The 22,769-nt window shown below is 47.1% G+C and overlaps 1 protein-coding gene and 1 long non-coding RNA gene across 4 annotated transcripts in view; one reads left to right on the forward strand and one right to left on the reverse strand.

Annotated features, from left to right (window-relative positions):
• The window catches only part of LOC135324219 (SH2 domain-containing adapter protein B-like), a 103,016-nt gene that overhangs the window by 33,326 nt on the left and 46,921 nt on the right, over positions 1 to 22,769 (forward strand). For 2 of the 3 annotated variants that reach the window (XM_064499993.1, XM_064499995.1), the window contains exon 3: positions 16,758 to 16,806. The exons of the other annotated variant lie outside the window; for it this stretch is intronic. In XM_064499993.1, the coding sequence (XP_064356063.1) occupies positions 16,758 to 16,806 (49 nt within the window). The remainder of the gene's footprint in view (positions 1 to 16,757; positions 16,807 to 22,769) is intronic. 3 annotated transcript variants of the gene reach the window in all.
• On the reverse strand, positions 1,691 to 21,725 carry LOC135324221 (uncharacterized). Its single transcript, XR_010385576.1, has 2 exons — positions 21,077 to 21,725; positions 1,691 to 3,591 (listed from the first exon to the last, which is right to left on the reverse strand). It is a non-coding gene; the product is annotated as an uncharacterized LOC135324221 (long non-coding RNA).

Here is a 22,769-nt window from a genome sequence, read left to right on the forward strand (position 1 = left end):
GTTAGCTATAATAGATGGGATGGTTATATGAACAATATTGAGTGGGTTGGGCCAAGGTGATGGGCAATGAATTTGCATACCCTTGCATTTGTAAGAGAGTGTTCTCCAACCCTCTAGGTCCAATTGGTGTTTGGCATAGCTGATGAACTGGCAGGCCTACTGTGGTCACATACATTGGTATAAAGCAAATGTTAAGAGACCTTAGATGCTAAAGGTGTTTTCAAATCTGGAATCTAATTAACAAAATCAAATGCTGAGTGGTCTTAATTTGCCTTTGATTGAACTGGATAGAAAGTGCTTGATATCTCTGTGAAGTTTCCTAGTGCTTTGAGATCTGGACATTTGGTTTGTTTTTGGCTTACCTTAATGATCATGGAAATTGAGGGAATCTTCCCACAAACTTCAGTGGCGGTAGATTATATCCTCTCCTGTTTAATTGTGCATGTGTGCTTATAGATATCCCCTTTGTGCTTTGCTTGACAAATGAAAACCAAAACTTCTTTATTGAGAGCTTTTAAAGATTCAGTTTTGGATTCCTGTGTGAGGATAAAGGAAGCTATAATTTGGATTGTTAACTATTCCAGAGTAGCCTTTCTAAAGAAGAGATTCCTAATGCAGTCTTGTTTGGTCTCAGAATGTTTACTGCTTTGAATTTTTGTGAGATTATGCTTGCTGCGCTGTCAGATGAGTGTCATGGGCCAAACAGTCTCAAGTTGGGGAATTTTACTTAATTTGTTGTTGATCAACACAAACTTCTGATCACTGATTTGGGTATTGAGAAAAAGAAGGACACAAACAATTAAACAAACATTTACATAAACACCTATCCTCCCTCCTCCCCAGTTTCAGCTTCTGTATTTTTGCTGTGGGTTACACTCAGTCCATCAAAATTCCTCCAGTGAGGCAATGGGTAGCGTAGGAGGTTGAGGTGGTTTGTGCAATGATTTCTTTCTGCCACTCTGGGCTTAAATGTATCTGCTCTGGTGTGGGTTGCCCACGGGCTGCAGTCCCCCCCAGGAGTGTGTCTCCAGCCCTGAGCAGCTGCCAGTTTCCTTCTTAAGTATGTTTGAGCAGGGGTGCCATGTGCTTCTCTGATTGGCTGGAATTGGGGCATGCGATGGTAAAGTTTTAGGGTGTGATTTTTTTTCCCACTGTTGTTTACTTCGGTTTCAGAGTTGGCTGGAGCTGTTTTTCACCAGCACAGGACAGTTCATGGCCTTCTTCCACACGGGGCACCACTGCAGCCCCCTGCTACTTGCAGACTATAACTCATGCCCATTACAATGGGTTAAAGCACATTATAGGGCTATCTCTGTGACTTCAGTTTATCTGGTGAATTTCTTTTGTATTACGACTGTATTTGAGCATGAATTAATCCCAGACAATGGAAATCTGCAAACGGCAGCAGAATACATTTTGGGAGAGGTAGAGGAAATAAAACATATTGCTGGGTCTTTGCTAGATTCAGAGCTGGTCTCCATGCTTAATTATGATTTAAACCTTTTTGTTTAAGGCCCTCAGTGGTGCAATATGAAAAATACAGAGTACAAAGGTCTGGTCCAGTCTGTCTGGTGGGCTGATAGTGGGGAATATGCCTTAATGCTTGCTATCCTTTCTTTCTAGGTTAGTTTTAATGCACCTTGTCAGAAACAATTATAATACCAGAAAAACTTTTGCAGGAACTCAGGCATCAGCTCGCATCCTTTTATTGCTTAAATCAAAAAGCTTGTTCTCCATTCAGCCTGTTACCTTGTTTACCTTTAACATGATCTGTCAGAGTGGGGAAACATGGTGTCTGGAGACCCTGTCTTGCAGAAAGCTTAAAAACCCTCCATCTCTCTTATGTATTTCACATTTTTATATCACACAGGCAACATTCTAGGGTGTTTAATATTTGTTGGTTTCACAGATCTTTCATATTTATACTGTATTTATCTTAAAGGTAGCAGGTTGTTATAGCTTAACTGTAGAAAAGTCTCCTCAAATTGCTGGTGTCAAAGCAGCTTGACCTTGCACTTAGTACCAATCAAAACCAATTTTCCCAAGGAAGCCCCAACTGTTTGAACTCCAAAAATAGCATGATATCCTTCTTTTCCTTTTTAATAGGGTCAAATGAGGTCACCATAACCTCTTCCTACTCTGGAAGAGAACCCACAACTCAGTTTAATTATTTCAGCCTAACTTTAGTTCTAAGACTTTTCCTGCATACATATCTGTAAAGTTAAAGCCTTTGAGCAAGGTCAACAATCTGTTCTTTACTGCTGTGAATGACATGCTGTTAGCTAACAAAGTGGGTTTTTTTGTCAATTGTATGTGTTATTAACCAAGGAGCTCATTTGGTTGCTCCTTCCCTGTGTACAGATGTACTCCAACTCTTAATCAAGTCTGTTGAATCAAACTAGATGCAATAGTTCAAAATTAGGGCCTAAAATGTTTGTGCAAGATGTCTTGAGGATTAACAAAGAGCAAATGTCTATATAAAATAAAATCCTGTGGCCCCAATTTGAGAAGCTAAAATTACTACTAAAAAGAGAATGTAAGCTGTCTATACTAAGTGGTCAGTTCTTCTGAATCTCAACTTATTCCTTATTGAAAGCTGTGGAGCCTCACAATTATGGTGTTAACTGGCTCCAGAGCTTGAGGAGGATAATTACAATCTGCAGCAACAATCTTTGGTCACTATCAAAAGCCAGTTGCTTGCTCATCAGTTGGTATTTTCTTGGTATTGTTATTTTCTTCCTGGTACCACATAGTTCTCCAAGAAGTTGGTTTGTAACTGCACTTTAATCAAATGAGAAACCTTGAGGTGGGTGACTTAACTTACTGGTGTATCTGATCCTACGCTGTCCATGGTGGAAGTGGCTTTAATTAGGTTGAATGTTTGCTCTGCTGATAATATCTCCCAAAATAGAGTCTTTTAAGACTTGCAGTGAAGCTGGATATAAGAAAGTGGCTCTTGTGCCAAGGTTTGGAAAGGCTTGCTGAAGGAGAAACACCTCCTTTGGTCTAGGTTAGGTCTGATGCTAAGGAAGAATGTAATAAGAACCACCATGTTTTTACAGGGAGCTGACTTTTCCTGTCGGCCACATGTGTCCACTGGCTTGGGTAAATTCTCATGTGCAATTGTCCTGTCTTCAGGGAGCTTGTGCCAAAGTTTCAGAGCCCAAGGTCAGCTCCCTCGCTGCTAAGAGCTGTTGTGAAGCAAGCTAGGAGCAAGGCCCTGCCCCTCCTTGCCCTTGGGAGCCGCTTTTAAGCTGAGGCTGCACCGCTGGCCCCGCCTGTGCTACGTCGCAGCTGTGCAGCAGCCGTGTCTGCGCCCGGTCTCCTACCTCCCCGAGTCTGGCCCGGACCCGCCGGCTCGGCTTCCTGGCTTGAGCCCGGGCCTGCCTCGTCACTACGGACTTGCCGGGTGAGCAGTGGGCTGTGTCTGGCCCTGGCCCCTGTCTCTGGCCCTGGCCCTGACCCGGACTTGCCGCGCTGCATCCCGCCTCCTTGTTGGTGAGGTCGCTGCTGGCGCCTGCCTTGTTATCATGCTCGGCTCCTGGCTCACCTTCCCTCGTGGAGCAGCCGGCCCCCACTGCTCCCAAACGCCTAAAACCAGAAATAAAAGCATCAGAAGGAAAAATAGCAATAGCTTATTCACTTTTCCCCCTGTAAAATTAGAAGTTTGTGGAATGGTGTATGCTCTTGTGTGTCACAGAAGTTGTTGGGTGATAGCCATGATGAAATAATTCAATGGGCCGAATAGCAGGATAAAGCAGCATTAACTGAAAGTCTCCAGTTGTCTTATGGTCAGGCAGTTTTTGGTTAAGGGCAACATTCAGTGATCTTCTGCCTGCTAAACTTACGTCCTTCAGATTCTCTTGCTTCCCTGGGGACATGCTTTTTAATGGATTTGGTGCTTTGAAGACCCTTCTAATGCATTACCTAGAGCTGTAGCAATAAGAAGATGGCCCAGACAGTGTTGTGGGATCTGCACCTCGTATTTTAGGGATATAGCATTGGGGGAGGGGGGGGGGCGTTGCAATGCATCTGCTCAAAGTCTGAATATAAAATCATCAAGTGTTTTATTAATGGGTCTTTTTGAAGCACAGCTAGTTGACAATAACTGTAGCTGGTGTTTTTGCCTTCAATGGTACTGAAGAAAAGCATACATAAAGAGCCTAGTAGTCTTCAGAAGTTACAGCTCCTCCTTACGTGATGGGGAAGGGGGGCCCCTGCTCAGCCCACCATTTCATGATGGGCTGCATGCTCTAGTTGTGAGTCTCAGCTGGTTTGGGTACAGGCATGGGAGCAGTGTCACATCTTTGCCTTGTCTTTGTTCCTTCTGGGGGTTGAATATCAGGTTATTGGGTTAAATACAGGAATAATGACGTGCAATTCTCCAGCCTGTGATACACGGGAAGGCAGACCTGCAGATGTATTGCACAAAGGAGGTTGAGACAAATTCACACGCACAAAGACTTATTAGCAGGGTCTGTAGCTGATGGCATCCATTGACTCTAACAATGTAAGTTACCTTTGGGGAAAATAAAGGAGAGAGAGAGGGGAAAGGGAAAGGGAAAGGGAAAGGGAAAACTCTTCCCAGTGGCCAGCTGGGGTCCCAGACAAGTGTCCTCCCCTTGGTGGACAGGGGAGGAAGGAGCAAACTGGCTAGCTCCCTTTTATTTATACTCTGACTCGCTCTGCAATTCATTTTTGCCCCTGTGGATTTTGTACCTTCAACCAAACCCTCTTCTGCCAGGTGGCAGTTTGTTCCCATGCATACTCCATTTCATCCCAGCATGCCCAGATTCCTGCTGACAAGGGCACAGTCCCCCATTCTTCTTTCAGGACTGGTATTTAGCATGGCGAGTTTTGAAAAAGAGTTTGACCCCCACTCCCACCACCCCCACAAGAAGTGTAGATTTCAGCACTTGGGAAGAATTTGAGCCTCTTCACAGTGACCAAATGATTTCTGTAAAGTCCCACTATAGTGGACTAACCCAGAAATGCACATACACTGATGGCCACAGAGCACAGGGGGCAAACATCCATCCAGCCCTGCTCAATGAATTAATTGTCTAAGCTAGGAGAGAGGAGGGGAACCTTGTGGAACCTCAGCATTGTTTTAACAGCAGATTTAAAGCAAACCCTCTAAGAAGGGAAGCCTAAGTGTATATTCCTCCTGTTCCTTGGCACCTTCTAACTATGGCTCTCCCAAAGAGCACAAAACTGAAGTACCAAAAAATGGAGCTTAAAGAGAATTAGGTCCTTAATGGCAAGGATGTTATTCGCACTCTTTGTGATGCAAATGCTCTGTGTACTAAACAGTTGAAGGAAGGTATTTGGAGCTAGATCTGACTTCTTTTCAAAGGCTCTGGGCAGAAGGAGCCTTCCAAGCCCTGTTCTAAACCTCTTGCCCACACAATCAGCCCCCCAGACCACAGTAGGCACACATGCCCAGGGGTGAGACCTGCATAACTGTTGGTCCTCAGGGCCACGTACCAGCCTTTCCTGCAGATAGCAGGGAAGTGCTTGAGTGAAGACAGAGGACACTGAATCACACAAGACAATGTTCCTCAGTTCCATTTGCCCTGTGACACAACCCAGTGTCTAGAGGTCCCACCTGGCCCTACCTCAATACTAGAGGTTCCACACCACCAGACATCTGCCCCCTGAACTGCTAGTGACTACTGTGGACACAAGGTAAGAATTCCAGCACATCTGAAATAGCCCTCATGGTGGTCAGTGGGGATGCTCACACAGCCACCCCCCCACCCCCACCCAACAAAATGTCCTGGATAACTATAGCTGATAAAATAGGAATGTGTGAGTAAATGGCATGTGTGAATGGGACACCCAAATCTGTCTGAGAGGGCATTTGTCCAAAACTGATCAAGTTAAAGAGGAAGATGACCATCAGCTTGATTAAACTGGGGAATTTCAAAGAGACTTTTGAAACTAAGGAGTTAGCTTGAAAAGAAGTGTAAAAGAAGAAGAAAATTTGTGACTGGGGAAAGGAGAGAAGTAGGTAACAGAGCAGCAGTCAAACCACCTTTGGCACTGCCAGAAGTGGCCCCGCTGGCATCGCGACCTCTGCCTAGGCCTGACGGAGCAGCCACCCCACCCCGTTGGATGCCGCGAGCACCTGCATCCAGTTAGCAGACTGACAGCACAGGGTACAACACATAGGGACCCCGCCCCTCAGGTGTGCACAGGCCTCGTGGGGGGGCTTTCTCACCAGCATGTGGATCAGCAGGTTGTAGGGAGCAGCACGGGTGCACCTATAGCTGGAGCACCCGCAGCTCCCACAGGAGGGGTGTGCTTGTAACCCACACTGCTGGGGGGGGGGGTGCATGGGGGGGGGGATTAGCTTTGGATTTGTTATAGAAGGGTTTTAGAAATATGTAGGTGTTTATTAACATTTTAAAAGTGTGTAGTGTTGTGGTTTATCTATCTGCTGCATTACCAATATTGATCCTGAATGTACAGTTCACTGCTTGCTGGTTAACTATGTGTCATTAATAAATTGATCAACTGCTTTGATGCTGATTTCATTTAAACCATGTGAGTTGAGCAGTTTTTCCCTGGAACAGGGATTCAGAGATTAAAAGACCAGAGGGTCCCAAACTGTGAGCAGCTAATCTGACACCCCATGTGACACAGGCCAAAGGTGCTCCCTAAATTAATTCCCATTTGAAATAGGACTTCTCTGGAAAGAAAGCAAACAAAAAAACCCGCAGTCTTGATGTTCAAATGTCAGGCAGGGAGAAGCCAGCACAGCCCTGGGAAGATAGTCCCAGCAGGTTAAATACCCCCACAGCTAAGATAGCACGCCTTCCACCCCACCTGCATTTCTCCAGTTTCAACTTCCAGGAGCAAATTCTCATTTTGCTTTGGTCTGCAAGACAACAATGGAACTCAGCTGCCTTTGCAGTAGGGAAAATGATTTCTGGCTTTCCAAAATGGGCCCATTTTCCACATAAATAAAAATTAATAGGAATAAATTTGGCATTCCTGTCTGACAGCCATTTCTTAGTTCTGTTCAAATTATGTCAAGAGAATCTGGAGACAAGCTCAGTCCTAATAATTGGGCTAAATCAAGTTATCCAGAATGACTAAATATTTACTTCTTTTGCTTTTAGCCAAGAGAGCTTCACATCCCTGTCAGTTGTTAAGGATATAAAAATCTGTTTTCCAAGTTAGGTTCATTTGGAAAAAAAATCTTGTAGGGTTGAAATTTTGATCACAATACAACAGAGCCTAGAATAAACACTCTTCTTCCAGGAAACGTTATCTTACTCAAGATGGTTTCAGTCATAAAGAAACTACAATGTATTTTACTGCTGTCATGGAGGTGTTTATTTTAACACAGCTCAGTGAAGTCTTTGAGTACAGCTAGTTGGGAATGTCCCAGCAAAGTCAGTTTTTGGCCTAACAGAGCCTGTATTTACACCTTCCAGGCAGAGATAATTGGCTCATGCAGGATTCGTACAATGTTTATGGACTGACTATAAATCAGAGCCTCTCTAGCAAATGTGATGTGTATATGTTTTGTTTAAAAGCCAAGTCTTTCAGCTGTCATATTGACTTGATGATGATAAAGCCGGAAAGCACTGTGATGCTTATTGATTGCAATCTTCTACATTGCATGGGGAATCCTGCTTAGGGGGGTCTCTGCCCCAAGCCCCTCGGTCCTGAGTGCACTCAACCCGGCTTAATCCAACACTGAGAGTTCTGGTTTTACTGCTTAGCAAATAGCAAGGGGAGGTGTAACCTTCAGCAGGCGGGGCTGCAAATACCTTGCCTTGAGCAGTTTGTCATTGATATTTGTTTGTGTTGTTCTGGGAGCACAGCTCCTCTCTGCCCCTGCCCACCCCAGATTATTCAGTGGGTTTCTAAGAGGCAATCACTACACCAGTGACATTCAGGGAAGGGACCAAAATGCAGGGTTGGCTCATTGTCATCAGTGTTGCTTTGTTTTGCTCTGGCAAGATCCTCCCATCCCCAAACCCATTTGTTACAGTAGACTGTGAAAATTGGATGCCCCTGTGTTCCACCCATCCTTGGATGCTGGCCCAAGTCCTTGGAACTAAATCATTCTGGCTGGGAGCTAGAGAAGGAGAGCGACAATAAATATATGTCTACACAATACCTGTGAGCACCAGGCAGGGAATGGTGGGCTCCCTGACCACTGTGCAGCCTTATGTGGAGATCCCGAGATATTGACAATCTGCCTGGAAAAGCTTGAGCTCCAACCATACATATCCCATCAGCCTTTGAGGCCCACAGCTTCAGAGCTTTCTCTTCAGGGTTCATTCGGCTACTGCGATCTGTTGTCACTCCCAAGCTAGGTGATATACGTGAGGGCAAAAGCACACATTGCAGGTGCTTTCTCCCCTAGTGTTCCTTGAAGCCTCCAGATGAGCATAGCCTTATGAACACAGTGAGCCAGGCTTGGACTTGAGTGTCTCTCAAGATGCACTGACTGTACACGGTTCCTCTCTTCATCCCAGCTCTATTGTGCCCTTCTGGCTGACCCTAAAACCTCTCCTCTGTGGGAAGTCTCTGCAGCACCCAGGCATGCATAGGGCGAGAACATAGAATCATAGAATCACTCCAGTTGGAAGGGACTTCAGGAGGTCTCTAGTCTGATCTCCTGCTCAAAGTAGGGTCAACAATGAATTCAGACCAGGTTGCTCAGAGCTTGGTCCAGTCGGGTCTTGAAATCCTCCAAGGATGGAGATGTCACAACCTCACCAGGCAACATGTTCTACTGCTTGACTGTCATGATGAAAAGTTTTCTTCCATATATCAGGGCAGAACCTCCCCTGTTTCAGTTTATGATCACTGTCTCTTGCTTTCCTACCATGCACCTCAGTAAAGAGCTTGGCTCCATCTTCTTGATAATCACCTTGTAGGTACTGGAAAGCTGCTATTAGGCCCCCCTAAGCCTTCTGTTCTCTGGCTGAACTAGCCCAGCTCCCTCAGCCTCTCCTCACAGGGCATGTGCTCCAGCCGCCTGACCATCTGGGTGGCCCTCCATTGAACTCACCCCAGTTTATAAATGTCTTTCCTTTATTGGGGGACCCAAATATGGATGCAGTATTCTAGATGTGGTCTAAGAAGTACTGAGTAGAGGGGGATAATCACTTCCCTTGATCTACTGGCTATGCTCCTGTTAATACAGCCCAGGATGCTGTTAGCCGCCTTTGCTGCCAGGGCACACTGTTGGCTCATGTTTAGCCTACTGTCCACCAGGACTCCCAGGTCCTCTTCAGCAGAGCTGCTCCCCAAGCCAGTCAGTCCCTGTACCATTGCAAAGGGTTAGTTCATCCCAGGTGCAGGACTTTGCATTTGGCCTTGTTGAATTTCGTGAGGGTCCTGTTGGCCCATTCCTCCAGCCTGTCTGGGTCCCTCTGAATGGCAGCCCTGCCTTCAAGCATATTGACTGTACCCCCCCCCCCCCCCCGTTTTCTGTCTTCCACAAACTTGATGAGGCAACATTCTTTCTCCTCCTCCGAATCATTGATAAAGATATTAAATAGGATAGGACCCAGGATAGACCCTTGAGGTACTCCACTTGTAACCAACTTCCAGAGGGAGTACAAACCATTAATCACTACCCTTTGAGCCCAACAATCCAGCCAGGTTTTTACCTATCTAGTAGTCCACCCACCTAAACCATAAGATCCCAGCTTGGATACAAGGATGCTGTGGGGGTGGGGCAGAGAAGGTGACAGGGAGGGTTTCCTAAAGGGCTCAAAATGGCCTTCACACCTTCTTTTATCTCCCTTCTGCCCTCTACCAAGTCAAAGTTTGGCAGAACCCAGCCCAACCATAGGAGGGCTCAATTTCCCCCCCCCCCCCCCCCCCCCCGATGTTTGGTGGAGGAGGAGCCAGGTGAAAAAAATCCAGTGTGAACACTCACAGAAGTTGATGAGACAGCTCCTCCCAGCCTTTCCCCACATCTCCATGCCACCACCAAACCTCTGGTATCCTTCAGGGAACCTCCCACATCAGCATGGAAGAACATAAAAACTGCCCTCCTGGGTCAGACCAGTGGTCCAGGTAGCCCAGTACTGTCTGACAGTGGCAGTAGGAGAGGCTGTTTAGGGAGAACACACAAGCCTTGCCACTCTGTATGGTCCCATCCCCTCATACTCCCCCATCACCCACAATCATTGAGGTTGTTAGAGGGGACATCCCTGCCTAGTCTCTTTAGTATCACTTTATAGGCTTGTTGTCCAGGAATTGGCCTAGTCCCTTTTAACCCAGCTGATCATTCCACAACCTCCTGTACTTATTGAGCCCTAACCATGTGAGACTTCCCTTAGCAGCTGTGCAGGGGGGGGCATGGCGGCTTACAGAGTCTCTGCAGGGAGAATGATCATCCACTGGTCCCCTCTCTTCCTTGTCTGTCATCCAGGCTTCACAGTGCCCCTTGTAGAGGGTGCGGGGAGAGGCAGCTGTACAAATCTCATGCTCTTACAATTGATTATGACATAAATCTAGACATGTCCATCTTTAAACAGGAACAGGCAAATCTCTTTAATACCAGCTCTGCCTGGCTGAGCTCTTGCATGGATCTGGCACATTCCTGTTCAGGCTCAAACACTTGAACTGATGCTCTAATTCACTGAAGGAAGGGGACAGGAGATGGAACCAGAGAGCTGCAGACTGCTGAGGTCGAAGAGCCTTTAGTACCTTCAGCAGGGGTCAAATTTTGCTGAGCAAGAGCAGGTGAGCCATTTTCTTCTGCAGCTGGGAAATTCTGATGGGCCTTGATGTAACAACAGCAAGATGCCGGGGGGGTCACACCAGTACCAGCATGTGGGCACACAGAAGGATAGAGATTGGCTTTTCAGAAACTGTCACCTCCTGCCTCCCCCAGGAGGAGCTGGCCTCTCCAAGCTCTTGGGAAGAGACACAGAAAGGCATTTGTCTTGTGCTGGACATGTCTGAATATTCACTTGCTCGGTAAGATGAACTGTAGTTGAGCTCCGCAGTCTCTGGAAGAGAGGGCTGGTGTCAGGCAAGATGGCTGTAAGAAGGTACACAGAGCTAGACGAACTATCCTAAAGTGCATTGCTGAAGCCAAACGCTGCCTCTTGATGGGCCCCAGAACACAGTGCAAAGGTCCAAACCCTACTGTGGAAAGGTCAAGAGAAGGGATGGGCTTCAGTCATGGATTTTAAGACTGGAAGGACCTTTCTGGCCCAGGCTCAGAGACTCCTATGCCTGCATGGGAGAGAGGTTGGCACAGTGCCCTTGTGTTGGTAGGCCTTGTGGAAAAGCTGACCTAAAAGGCCAAGAAGAAATGTATTTTCCCCATTGATGTATAACATGGCTCCTGGGCCATTGTTTTTTCTTGCAGTTCCCTGAAGTACTGGAGATACTTGTTGCTTTCTCCCATTGGGTGTTCCCATCCCAAGATCACCTGGGAGATTTAGTTAATGAATCCCCACTATCACAGGACCTTAGGACATTGTCCATGTCCCAGATTTTTCTGCCTCACTCACTGCCATGTTACAATCTTCTGCTGCAGGCCTCAAGCTTGTCACTGGGTGTTGGGAAGGGCTTTGCGGGCATTTCTATGAAATGGAAATTCATATTTAGAGACATGCCACAAATGGTTGAATGCATCATTAAACCCCACCATGGCTGAACTGCAGGGTGAGGAGTCATTGGCCTGGAGGAAGAACCCACTGTAGCGCAGAGAACCCTCACAGATCCTCCTGATAGCAGGTCACAGGTGACATTACCCTATGGACTGAGAGGGCTGTGTGTATCGCATTGTGACTTCATGTTCCCTATCCTGGTCTGGGAGTGTGGTGGACAGATGAGTGAACTTTTGCCTTAAACATTTCTTGGTACGTAAGGTGCAAGCAAACCATAACCCCGAACAAGCCATCTGTTCCCGGCGGAAACAGGACTGAGCTGCTGCGACCCCTGAAACGGTCTCCCTGCGACCACTCAGGACACACCGAGCCTGCGCCGAACCAGGGCACGATCGGACAGAGACTTTGGGACCTGGACTGCAAATTACTGCCACTTAGCACAACTTTTATAAAACTTGCTTAGCATGAGTAGCTAAATTTGCTGAAGCCTTAGGCCGCACTCCCTAGTTCAGTGAGAAAGGGCCCCAGAGCTGGTGCAGACTGGAAAGATAAGGGAGTTACAAGCAGTTTGCATTCCTGTGTGTCACACTCCGGGAGGGAGGATGTCAAGGCTTTGAAGTGAGGCCTGCTTGGGCGCCAGGACCCTGGGAAACAAAGCCTCCCCTCACTGCTGAAACAGTGTTAATTAGGGGGGGTCTGGATTATATCCTCTTCTTCAGGACCTTGGAAGATAACACCTAATGTCACTGCTGGGGCAGTGCTAATTGCTGGAACAACACCTGTTGGTCAGGGCCCTGAGAAAGAAGGGCAGAACCCGAGGAATCAAAACACATCCGTCAGCAGAAACCGCAACAGTAAAGATAAGGGAGAAAAGCAGCCTGCCTGGGAACAACGATGAGACCCAATAGGGAGCAGGAGACCCCAGACCCAAAAATTACTATTGGTCTGAACTACCGTGTGAGGGGCGGGAAACTTAATTTGAAAAAGCTATAATTGCCCAGGGATTTCTTTGTTCGGGGTCCCTCTTCGGAGGCACCCAACTCGAGCTGTAACTACTGCACGCGTGTCATTACAATTTATTTATTTAATTTGCCTTGATTTGGCTCTGAACTTTTCAGTGGGAACCTAGGGTCGGACCCTGCTCGAGTTGTAATTACTGCACGCGCATCGCTAAAATTTACACCCAGGGTGAAGAGGACCAACGGGACGCCGCTGGATCCACGGGTGGTGATATCTCTTTCTCTCTCTCTCTCTCTCTCTCTCTCTTTCTCTCTTTCCTCCCCTTTGCCTTTCCCCACCTTTTCTCCCCACTCCGTGGAAAATAAAGTTAAAAGGTTGTACGATATTTGACCAGTTTTAACGTCTTAATCTCGTCCTTGGGATCGTAATGAACCCCCCCCCCCCCCGATATTGGATCAGGACAGGGAGCATGTGTGCACTGTGATGCATTATGTTGGAGCTCCTGACAGTATCTGCTTTGTCACCAAAATGAGCTTTCAGCAGCCAAACCAAGAGTGGTGGCCTGAGAGCAACTGAGCATTGTCACAAGCAAAACAGTCTCGACTCAGGGAATTTTTACTTAATTTAATTTATTGCTGATTGACACTAAATTCTGATCACTGATTTGGGTGTTGAGAAAAGGAGAACATAAACAATTAAGGGAACACTTAATAAACACCTTCCCTCCCCCCCCCCCCTTCCCCAGGCTCAACTTAAGCCAAACATCTACCCTCCCCCACCTTCCTAGTCTCAACTTCCTTTATGTTCACCACACGTTACACTCAGTCCTTCCCAATTCCTCCAGTGAGGCAACAGGCAGCGCAAGAGGTTGCGTCGTATGCATAACTGTTACCAGCTACTGCTCTGTGCTTATTGGTTTCTTTCTGCCACTCTGTGCTTCTTGCTGGCTTTCCTGCCACTCTGTTTCTTAAGTGTCCCTGCTCCGGCATGGGGTGCCCATGGGCCACAGTCTCTTTACTGGTGTACTTGCTCCAGCATGGGTCCTGCATGGGCTGCAGTCCTCTAAAAGGTGTACCTCCTTTGTCATGGAGCGCCTCCTTCCAAGAGTGCATCTCCAGCCATCTCTTCAGCAGTCTCCTCAGTGGCATCTCCTCAAGAACTTCTCCTTCTAATGGGTGTCACTCTTTCTTAAATATATTTGAACAGGGGTGCTCTGTGCTCCTCTGATTGGCTGAAGTTTTGGTGCACAATGGGTTGTTTACATTGGTTCCAGAGATAGCTGGAAGCAGTTTTGACTGGCACATGGCAGTTCATGTTCTCCTCCCACACAGGTCACCACTGCAGCCTGCTCCTACTGAAACCTTGCAACTTATGCCCAATTCAATCACTTCTTGTCTACTCCAGTGACCCTAAGCAGAAAACTACCTTTGTCTTAAGCCCTAATTGCCCTGTGTGCCTCTTTTCCCCAGACAGATGGTAAGGAGAGAACAGGCATGTCAAAGAAGTCAGCAGAGAATCTGAGCAGATAAAACAACCACCTTCAAGAGCCCAGGGCCCAGACCAGGTCCCACAACCTGGAGAGAATTGGGGGGAGAGTTTCCTGCCCACCATGCAGCAGGAGCCAGCTTTCCAGGTGGCAAATGGAGCATCTTCCCTCCACCCCCCCACCCCCGCAGCATTGCACTCCTGCTCATCATGGTCTGGAGAGCTATGATGCTGGTTTTGTTTCCAAGTTGGTCTCAACCCTGTGTCAATGCTGAGCTTCCCCCCCCCGTGGTGGTGGCTGTGAGCCTTGGAATATGATAGGTGGACTTAGTTAAATAATCCTGTGCTAAGCACTGAGACAGGAAATCAATACAGCTTGTCCATCAGCCCTCAGTGCTGTTGCCACAATGAAATTCACTGAGGAGGGCAAACATTGCTTTGGCCTCATTCTGATGTGTGTAGAAAACCAGCCATGGTCCAGAGAGGTGGCCTGGGTGGGGAGCCCTGTTCTCACTGGGTAACCTGCTCATTTTGAGAGACAGCCTGCCCCCCCCTCCCCCCCCCCCCCCCCTGATTTTTACACCTTGGGCCTCTCCACACTTTGTCATGAGTTGACATGATTCCCTGGTACATGTGGTAGGCAAAAAATAGCTGAAATTGTGAATGCTGACAGGCGATAGATAAGTGTATGCATGTGGGGGGGCTCGAATGTCTGAAACTGAACTTTTGAACTCTCAAGCACAAGCCTGCTACTTGCTAGCTACAACTGGTATGGGCTGACTGTAAATTTTGATAACAGCTGGACTAAACAAAAGTGGCACGTCCTGAATCCTCCATTTACTAAAGAGACATGAGACAGAACCACCAATTAGGATGCTGTTCATATGTTGTGCTTCTGCACATAGACTATCTAGACTGGGAAAACTGGGGGCTTATAGGCCTGGAAGGATGAAGGTGAAGATCCTGGATGGAGGAAAGATCCTGGAAGTGGCAGAACTTCGTGGGGAAAAATGCTGGGGGATGCCCAGGGACCTTGGCCAGTAACACCTGAGACTGGTAACTGCAACCAGCTGCACAGCACAGACCCAAAACGACTTTCTGCTTGACCTTTCGGGCCCAGCAGCAATTTCCCTGATGGGGAGGGAAGTTGAGACCCTAGTGAACATAATGCCATAGAAGGAAGGTTTTTGGGGGGGGGGGGTCACGAGTGAGGGAGTGTGTGAAATAATCAAGTACAGTAAAAGCTCTGATCTTGTTGGTTCTTAAACCCCAATATCCAGATCCACTAAGGGTTGTCATTTACGCTGTCTCACCCATGACAGTATGAAGCTTTGGCAAACCTGAAGCAGCTCAGTGTTTTGAGTTCCAGAAGCTCCTGGTTCTATCCAGCAGTGGTCTTCTCCCTGGCTAATGGGCCTGGTAAAACTGGGATGTAACACAACTGTTTGTCATAGCTGAGTGAATCAAAGGGATTCCCATTCTTGGGAGCATGGTGTAGCAGAGCTCTAGAAGGAGTCGGGGTGGGGGGGGGGGGAGGAGACTTTGGCCAGTGATAGGCTTTGCTGGAAGATGTCAATGTGGGGGACAGAGGGAAGCATGCCAGCAGGAAGAGAAGCTGGTGCTGTTAGAGGATATACATGTGATATTCCTGAATATCCTCCACTCCCACCCAGAGGTGCTGGCAATGGCAGAAATGATTGCTCTCCCCAGTTAATCATCTACCTGGATCTGCTTCCATTTCCTTGAATCCTTGCTTCCATTTCCTTGAATCCTTGATGCAACATGACTTACAGTACTAGAAAGAACACCCAAAACTGGCAGTCACTTGCCCAACCCCATGCAACCAGAAGACATGGTTGCAGAATACATTTAAAGAGACAGATCCCATGGTGGAGAAATTGTGCTGCTCTTCCACTGTTCTTCCACGCTTGATGCCCAAAGAAAGGATTCCTGAATTCCTGCAGCTCCCAATGAAGGCATCAGATAATCTCTCTCCAGGATGCTAGTCTCCCACCCATCAGTACTGGTGTGGGCCCTGGTAAAGCCATTGCTGTCTTGAGATCCTTCAGGCAAAAAGCCCAAGGGCTGCTTCAAGGCCTTTCTGCAGGTAGCCTGCATGGTTTCTGCCTTTGGATGAAAGCCATTCAAGATGGAGTCTGGTGAGCATAGCAAAAAAGGCCCAGGGATTCCTTTCGTCATCCTTTTGCTTTGGTCCAGTTGTTTCCTAGGGAGATTTCAGTGAATAAGGGAACTGCCTGGGCCATAGTTGTGAGGTAGCTAATGGCTGGGGGCCTCAGGACTCCTCAAGCATTGGCTCTAGCTCCTGCATTGCTGGTTGGAGGAGCCTTGGATTTCTGGTCTTTGCCTCCACCCCAGCACAGTAGGTGAAGCAGTAGCACCAGGCAAAGACCTAGCACATGTTCCCTCTCCCCCTAAGATGATGCTGGAACCAGGACAGTGCAACTTCAGGCACCTTGAGCTGATTTTAGCCCATTTTCAGCTCTGCTCTGTCCTCCCAGCAATGCTGGCTGATTTGCATGGCGTGACCACGTTTTGCCTGGACCAAGGGCCTGGAGGAGGGGTGTATGCGCAGAGTTCTGATTCACATTCATTTATGAAGTGAGGGCAAGCTCTGACAAAGCTGTGCTCCAGTGGCTGTTGCATAATAACACTTGCAGTAAACAAACTTCCATTTTGCTATTATTTCAGGTATTTGCTTCATCTGGGCAGATTGGACTCAATCAGGAAGTCACAAGACGTAAGTGTTTGGTCAGAGCATAGAGTCCTCCAGGTAAGACAGACCTTTTACTTTCACCACAGCCATTCACAAGGAGGTAGCAGTATCTCAATTTGACAGCTGGGGAAACTGAGGCATGGGGCAGTGACTTGCTGGGTCAACCTGGTGGTGTTTAGTCTTTCAGACTTGGAGGGGAGGAGAGGTTGGGGGGGGGGGTACCTGTTGTATCCCTTGTGCAAAGAATGAGCAAGGAGCTGGGCAATCCATCTAGTCATGGGCCTGATAGATGGAGCAGCCATGCCTTAGAACCTCTGCCCAAAGGTTTATAGCCAGGTGATGAAAAAATGAGGTAGCTCAGCAGATGAGGGCAAAGTATTTACAGGTTTGAGTCATATAGGTAAGGATGATAACTCAGCCCTGCTCAGAAGGGAGTAAATGGAAGACGCTAAGAGTTAGATGGCCTTGGGTCACAAAATGCAGTGGCAAATGTATTGGTGCCCATTTCTGTCAGGCTTGACCTTGCCCTTCCTGAAACAGCCAGTATTTCCCCACTACCTGCTAGGCTGCAGCACTGTCTGCCCATTATTTTAAAGGAGAACATCAGCGAAAAGGTCCTTTCTCCCTCCACCTTGTTTATTTGAGAGTGTTTTAAAACCAAATGAGTCACTTTGTAAAAATCACTTTGAAAAGCCACAGGCTGAAGCCAGATATTAAAAACAATAACCAATTGCCTGATTATTCCTCTCAGACTGCTAACAACTGACATCGTTTCTCGATGGGTTTCATTTGCTTAAGCCCACAGAAAACTGTGCATGGTTCAATGAAAACTGAATATCACTCTCCCAAGAGCTCATGAAAACTTTCACAAAGGTTGGTAACTTTTCCCTCTGAGAAGCTTTTCAGCAGCAGGGACTGAGCCTGGGCTGAAACTTGTTTCCAGCAGGGAATGAATAGCACACCGACCTCTTCAACAAAGGTGGTGAAAGTTCAGGTCTTCTCTTTGGCAAACAAAGACCCTATAACCACCCCGATATCTGCTGGAGGGACAACACAGCAGGGCACAAGCAATCCAGGAGGTGTCTGGAGTGCATTGAGGACAACTTCCTAACACAGGTGATCAAGGAGCTGACAAGGGGAGATGCTCTGCTGGACCTGATACTTCCAAACAAGGAAGGACTGGCCAGGGATGTGAAAGTTGGGGGCAGCCTTGGCTGCAGTGACCATGAGATAGTGGAGTTGAGGATCCTGCAAGGAGGGAGCAGGGCAAAAAGCAGAATCACAACCCTGGACTTCAGGAGAGCAGACTTTTACCTCTTCAGGGACCTGCTTGGAAGAATCCCAAGGGAGACAGCCCTGGAGAGAAGAGAGGTCCAGGAGAGCTGGTTGATAGTCAAGGACCACCTCCTTCAAGCTCAAGAATGGTCCATCCTGGTGAGCAGGAAATCAAGGAAAGGTGCCAGGAGGCCTGCACAGGTGAACAAGGAGCTCCTGATTAAGCTCAAACATAAAAAGGAAGCGTACAAGAGCTGGAAGCAAGGACAAGGGACCCAGGAGGAATACAGAGACATTGCCCGAGTGTGCAGGAATGGAGTTAGGAAAGTCAAAGCCCATCTGGAGCTGGCTGATGTCATTGCGAGGCCACTCTCAATTACCTTTGAAAGGTCATGGTGATCAGGAGAGGTTCCTGAAGACTGGAAGAGAGCAAACATCACTCCTATCTTCAAGAAGGGAAAGAAGGCAGATCCAGGGAACTACAGGCCAGTCAGCCTCACTTTGATCCCTGGGAAGGTGATGGAGCAAATAATCCTGGAAACCATTTCCAAGTACAATAAGGACAAGAAGGTGATCAGGAGTAGTCAGCATGGATTTACGAAGGGGAAATCATGCCTGACCAATCTGACAGCCTTCTACAATGAGATGACTGGCTCAGTGGATGAGGGGAGAGCAGTGAATGTTGTTTAGCTCAACTTTAGCAAGGTTTTCTGTTAGGAATTGCCAAATCCAGTAGGCTGATAGAGGTGAGGCTGCTGCAGCTCCTGTCCCCAGGTCCAGCCAGTAGTGAGGCTGAGCATGTATTCCCAATAGGCACACATGCACACACTACATATATACATATATACGTGGCCAGCCACATAGATCAACACAGACAGAAAACACAAGCAAGCACAAACGGCACCAACAGCCTCATCTTTTCCCCTTCTTTAGCTGATCAGGATGAAAGCCTTTTAGTGGAAAATATATGCATATATATATATACACATACATATACAATATGGATCCCTCCAATGGCTGGTCTTAGACACTCAGTCTATCTAGTAGATAGATCCAGCCCCTGGATCCCCTGGTCTCCCAATTGCCTCATGCACAGACACATACACACACCAGGTCTCTCCACAAGCTGGTTCAGAACTATGGCCTTACCAGTAGCCGACATGTTCTCTCTGGTAGCCAACTCTCAGACTCTCTGGTCTCTCCAGTATCTGGCCCAGACTTACAGCTGTTCCAATACTTGGCTCCAAAGCCTCTTATCCTACTTGACAGCTAGTCTGGCTTGATGTTTGCTAGCAATTGCACACTGACATACACATACAACATGCATGCAGTCCATGTCTCTCCAGTTGCTGGCACCCCAGACACATGGGCCTCTGTGACCTGTGGCCCTCACTCCAGTGGCTGGCACTTAGCCCTCCATACACGCACGCACACACAGAATAGAGAGCCCCTCACCCAGGAAAATAGTTAGAAATGGAGTCTAATGAGAAGACAGGCCAGACTGCGCTCATCAGGCACGAGGCATGGCCAGACAAGCATACTGACCAGCAGCCTCTTTACATGCAACTGGCTCCTTTTATCCCTTTATCCTTGTTTCCTCATGCTTGTTCCTCCCCAATCCACCTTGATCTCTCCCTTTCCCTGCCTTTGGTCTTGCCCCTAAACATCCCATAATGTTTTTTACGTTTCCACAATCCACTTAGAACACCCCATAATTCCTATTCGTTCCACAAATCCTCTTCCCCTGTATCCCATAATAAGTCACATATGCCTTTAGGCAATCGTCCCCTTTTGTTTGAAAAGTATCCCAGTGGGAGTTTCCCTGTTTCTTACCAAGGATGGTGCACTAATTGTTCCCCTTGGGTGGACTTAGGGAATAGCAGATTCCATGTGCTCTGGTTTCAAGGACTAGCTTACTAGGTTCCTCCATTTATCATTGTTCTTCTAATCTTCACTGGGTCTCTGTGTTTAGACTATTTTATAAACATTAAGCCAACAATTATTGTTACATTTTTCAAATCTGCACTTATTTCAAAGCATACATGAAGGGAAAGAGTAGGAAAGAAAGTTGAAGTAAATAACAGACATTTTCACAGCCTTATTGCAGTTTGTAAAATGCATCAACTACAAGTAAGCAACTCACTGCTCCAACAGTTGAGAGATTAACATACAGCTCTAGACAGACAGGTGGGAGGTGGCACAAGGTCAGGACTACCAGATTACTGATTTCTCAGTTCCAACATTTCTGCATAATCAGAGTTTGTCATTTATCCTATTCAACAGGCATATGAAACATGTACCAATCATCTCTCAAGTAGGTAGGTGCTGAGCTGGCAGGACTGAGATAGAGTAGCTTCTGCAGTGCTTCCAGCCATCAGCAACTGAAATATAGCATGGGACTTCTCCTCACAAGGGGAAGCAAACAGTAGCCAGAAGGCTACATGGCAGGACAATGCACTCTAAGAATGCCCTTTACACCAGGGGGGACCAAATTTCTGTTCTGCTACATATTGCATCTCTCACTTGGAGAAGTTATTTATGACTTGGTGGAAAGGGAGCTGGACATGCACTCTTAGTCTGCTACCTCAGTGGGATTATTTACCTCAGGTGAAATGGGCAAGGGAAGATTTTTCCTTCAAAAGCCTTTTGAAGGTCTATGATCACCCATATGTATAAATGCCAGCCCTCACATTAAAATGACTTAATCCCAACTACTTAAACATTGGGGTGCCACTGCACCAAACAACTACCTGCCTGCATCTATGAAGGAAAGTTGCAAATGAAGGCAACAACACTTAGAGATTTATTATTGTATTAAAAAGGATAAAAACATATATTAAACCACTATTTTAATTACATTCCCTATTCATAAATAACTGTTTGCTCTCACAGAATTATTTAAGATCATGTGTCTAAGAAGACATATATATATATTTGTTTGTTTGTTTTTTGACTACCCCAAGAAACCATGTATGAAAAATGCAGAGTTGGGTGACCACACAGAGCCACAGGGACTTACATGCTAAGCAGCTCCTTCCCAGGTCCACCAGGAAAATGCACCAGCCTCAGCATTTTGTTGGGTTACAGTGTTCCTCAGAGGTGTTTCTCAGGGTAGCAAGAGAACAAAATGTCACCAGTCCTTTACTGATGAGAAGTTGATTTTGTTTAAGCCTCAGAGGCAGATCTTTGGATTTGAAAATATTTTTCATTTACAGAGAAGCTCTGGGAAGGTATCTGTTCTCCTTGCATTTAAACAGTATTTCTTTCTTTAAAATAGAAGCACAGTTCTACGGGCATACAATAGCATGAGTACCATACACAGAAGTCTTGTACGTGACTTGGCAGAGAACCCACGCATCTGAAACAAGAGGCAGCCACTCTCCATCACAGGTTCAAGAGCTGAATTCTGGGAAGGAATTTGGTGCATCTCTCCTCTGCCACCCACAGGAAAAAGGGTGGAGACTGCAGCATTATAGGGTCTGCACAGCCACTGGATAGAGAAGTGACAAGTGTTCTGCTCCTCTGATGGGCAGCTTTTTTGTGGTGTAGTAGTGGATGACTTTGGGAACGCTGTCAAAGGGAGGGCTGTTCTGACCCAGGATGTATTTCTCTTTGGATTTCATCAGTTTCATGTGCATAAAGCCTTGGCTGCTCCTGCAAGGAAAGCAAAAAGTTAGTACACGCAAGCAGGAGGGCAGCATCAGGACAGGCTTTTCTCTATGCTGCAGGGAAACATAGGATAACAATGCAAGAGGTGCTTTTATATGGCTTAGTCACAGTTCAAGAGCATGGCTGCATTCCCCTCTGCCAACAACCTGATGGAAAGGGAAGCTACAGCTAGATTTTGTTTTCACCACCTACGCTCTGTGACATTTCAGCCTTTTCCTGCAGGGCAAGTCCTAGGCTGCCTTGTACTGGAGCCAAGCCAGTGGCTAGTCAGAGGACACCCCACCCCCTCCACCCCCTATTTTCCCCTTCCACTTTGGCCAGCCCCCTACCTCAGTGCTAGCTGGGGACATGGGCTGGGGCCTTTAAGAGTCCCAACCAAGTCTCTCTTCTCAGCAACTTATACAGGCTGAAAGGCTCACTGGGGTGAGGCAAGATCTTCACCATTGCAAGAGACTCCTCAGGGCAAGCAATACCCAACCCAGCCCTGGCAGCAACTGCCCAGAATGGTCCAATGTTTCTAGAGACCCAGTGCCTATAGTCAGGAGAACTTCCCTGAGCTTCAGATGAGCCCAGTCCTAAGAGCAACAGCACAGCAACTTTCACAGAGCAGAGAAATGCTCCTCTCTTGCTGCAGCTTTTAAAATAGCAAGGAAGAAAGAGGCACAGAGCACAAGCAAAATGCTATGGTTATGAATTCATGCCAGAACAGTTGTTGCCTTTTCAGTAACCAGCTGCCCTGAGATATCTGGTTGGACAATATACGGGTCATTGACCTTGCAATAGGTAACTTTGGGAGGTTCCCATTAAGAGAAGGAAGCATCTCCTCTTGCTCACAACAGGCCAACCTTTCAGGCCACATGTCCTCTTATGGAAGCGCATGAGGGCCATATGAAACACAATGAGACCCAGGAATTATAAACAGATACCTCATGGAATTCAAAGACAAATGCAAAATCCTGCACCTGGGCTGAAACAATCCCAATGCACTGATACAGGCTGGGGAGCAGCTCTGCAGAAAATAATCTGGGGGTCCTGGTGGACAA

Source organism: Dromaius novaehollandiae, chromosome W (genome assembly GCF_036370855.1).
Source record: "Dromaius novaehollandiae isolate bDroNov1 chromosome W, bDroNov1.hap1, whole genome shotgun sequence".
Classification (NCBI taxonomy): Eukaryota; Metazoa; Chordata; class Aves; order Casuariiformes; family Dromaiidae; genus Dromaius; species Dromaius novaehollandiae.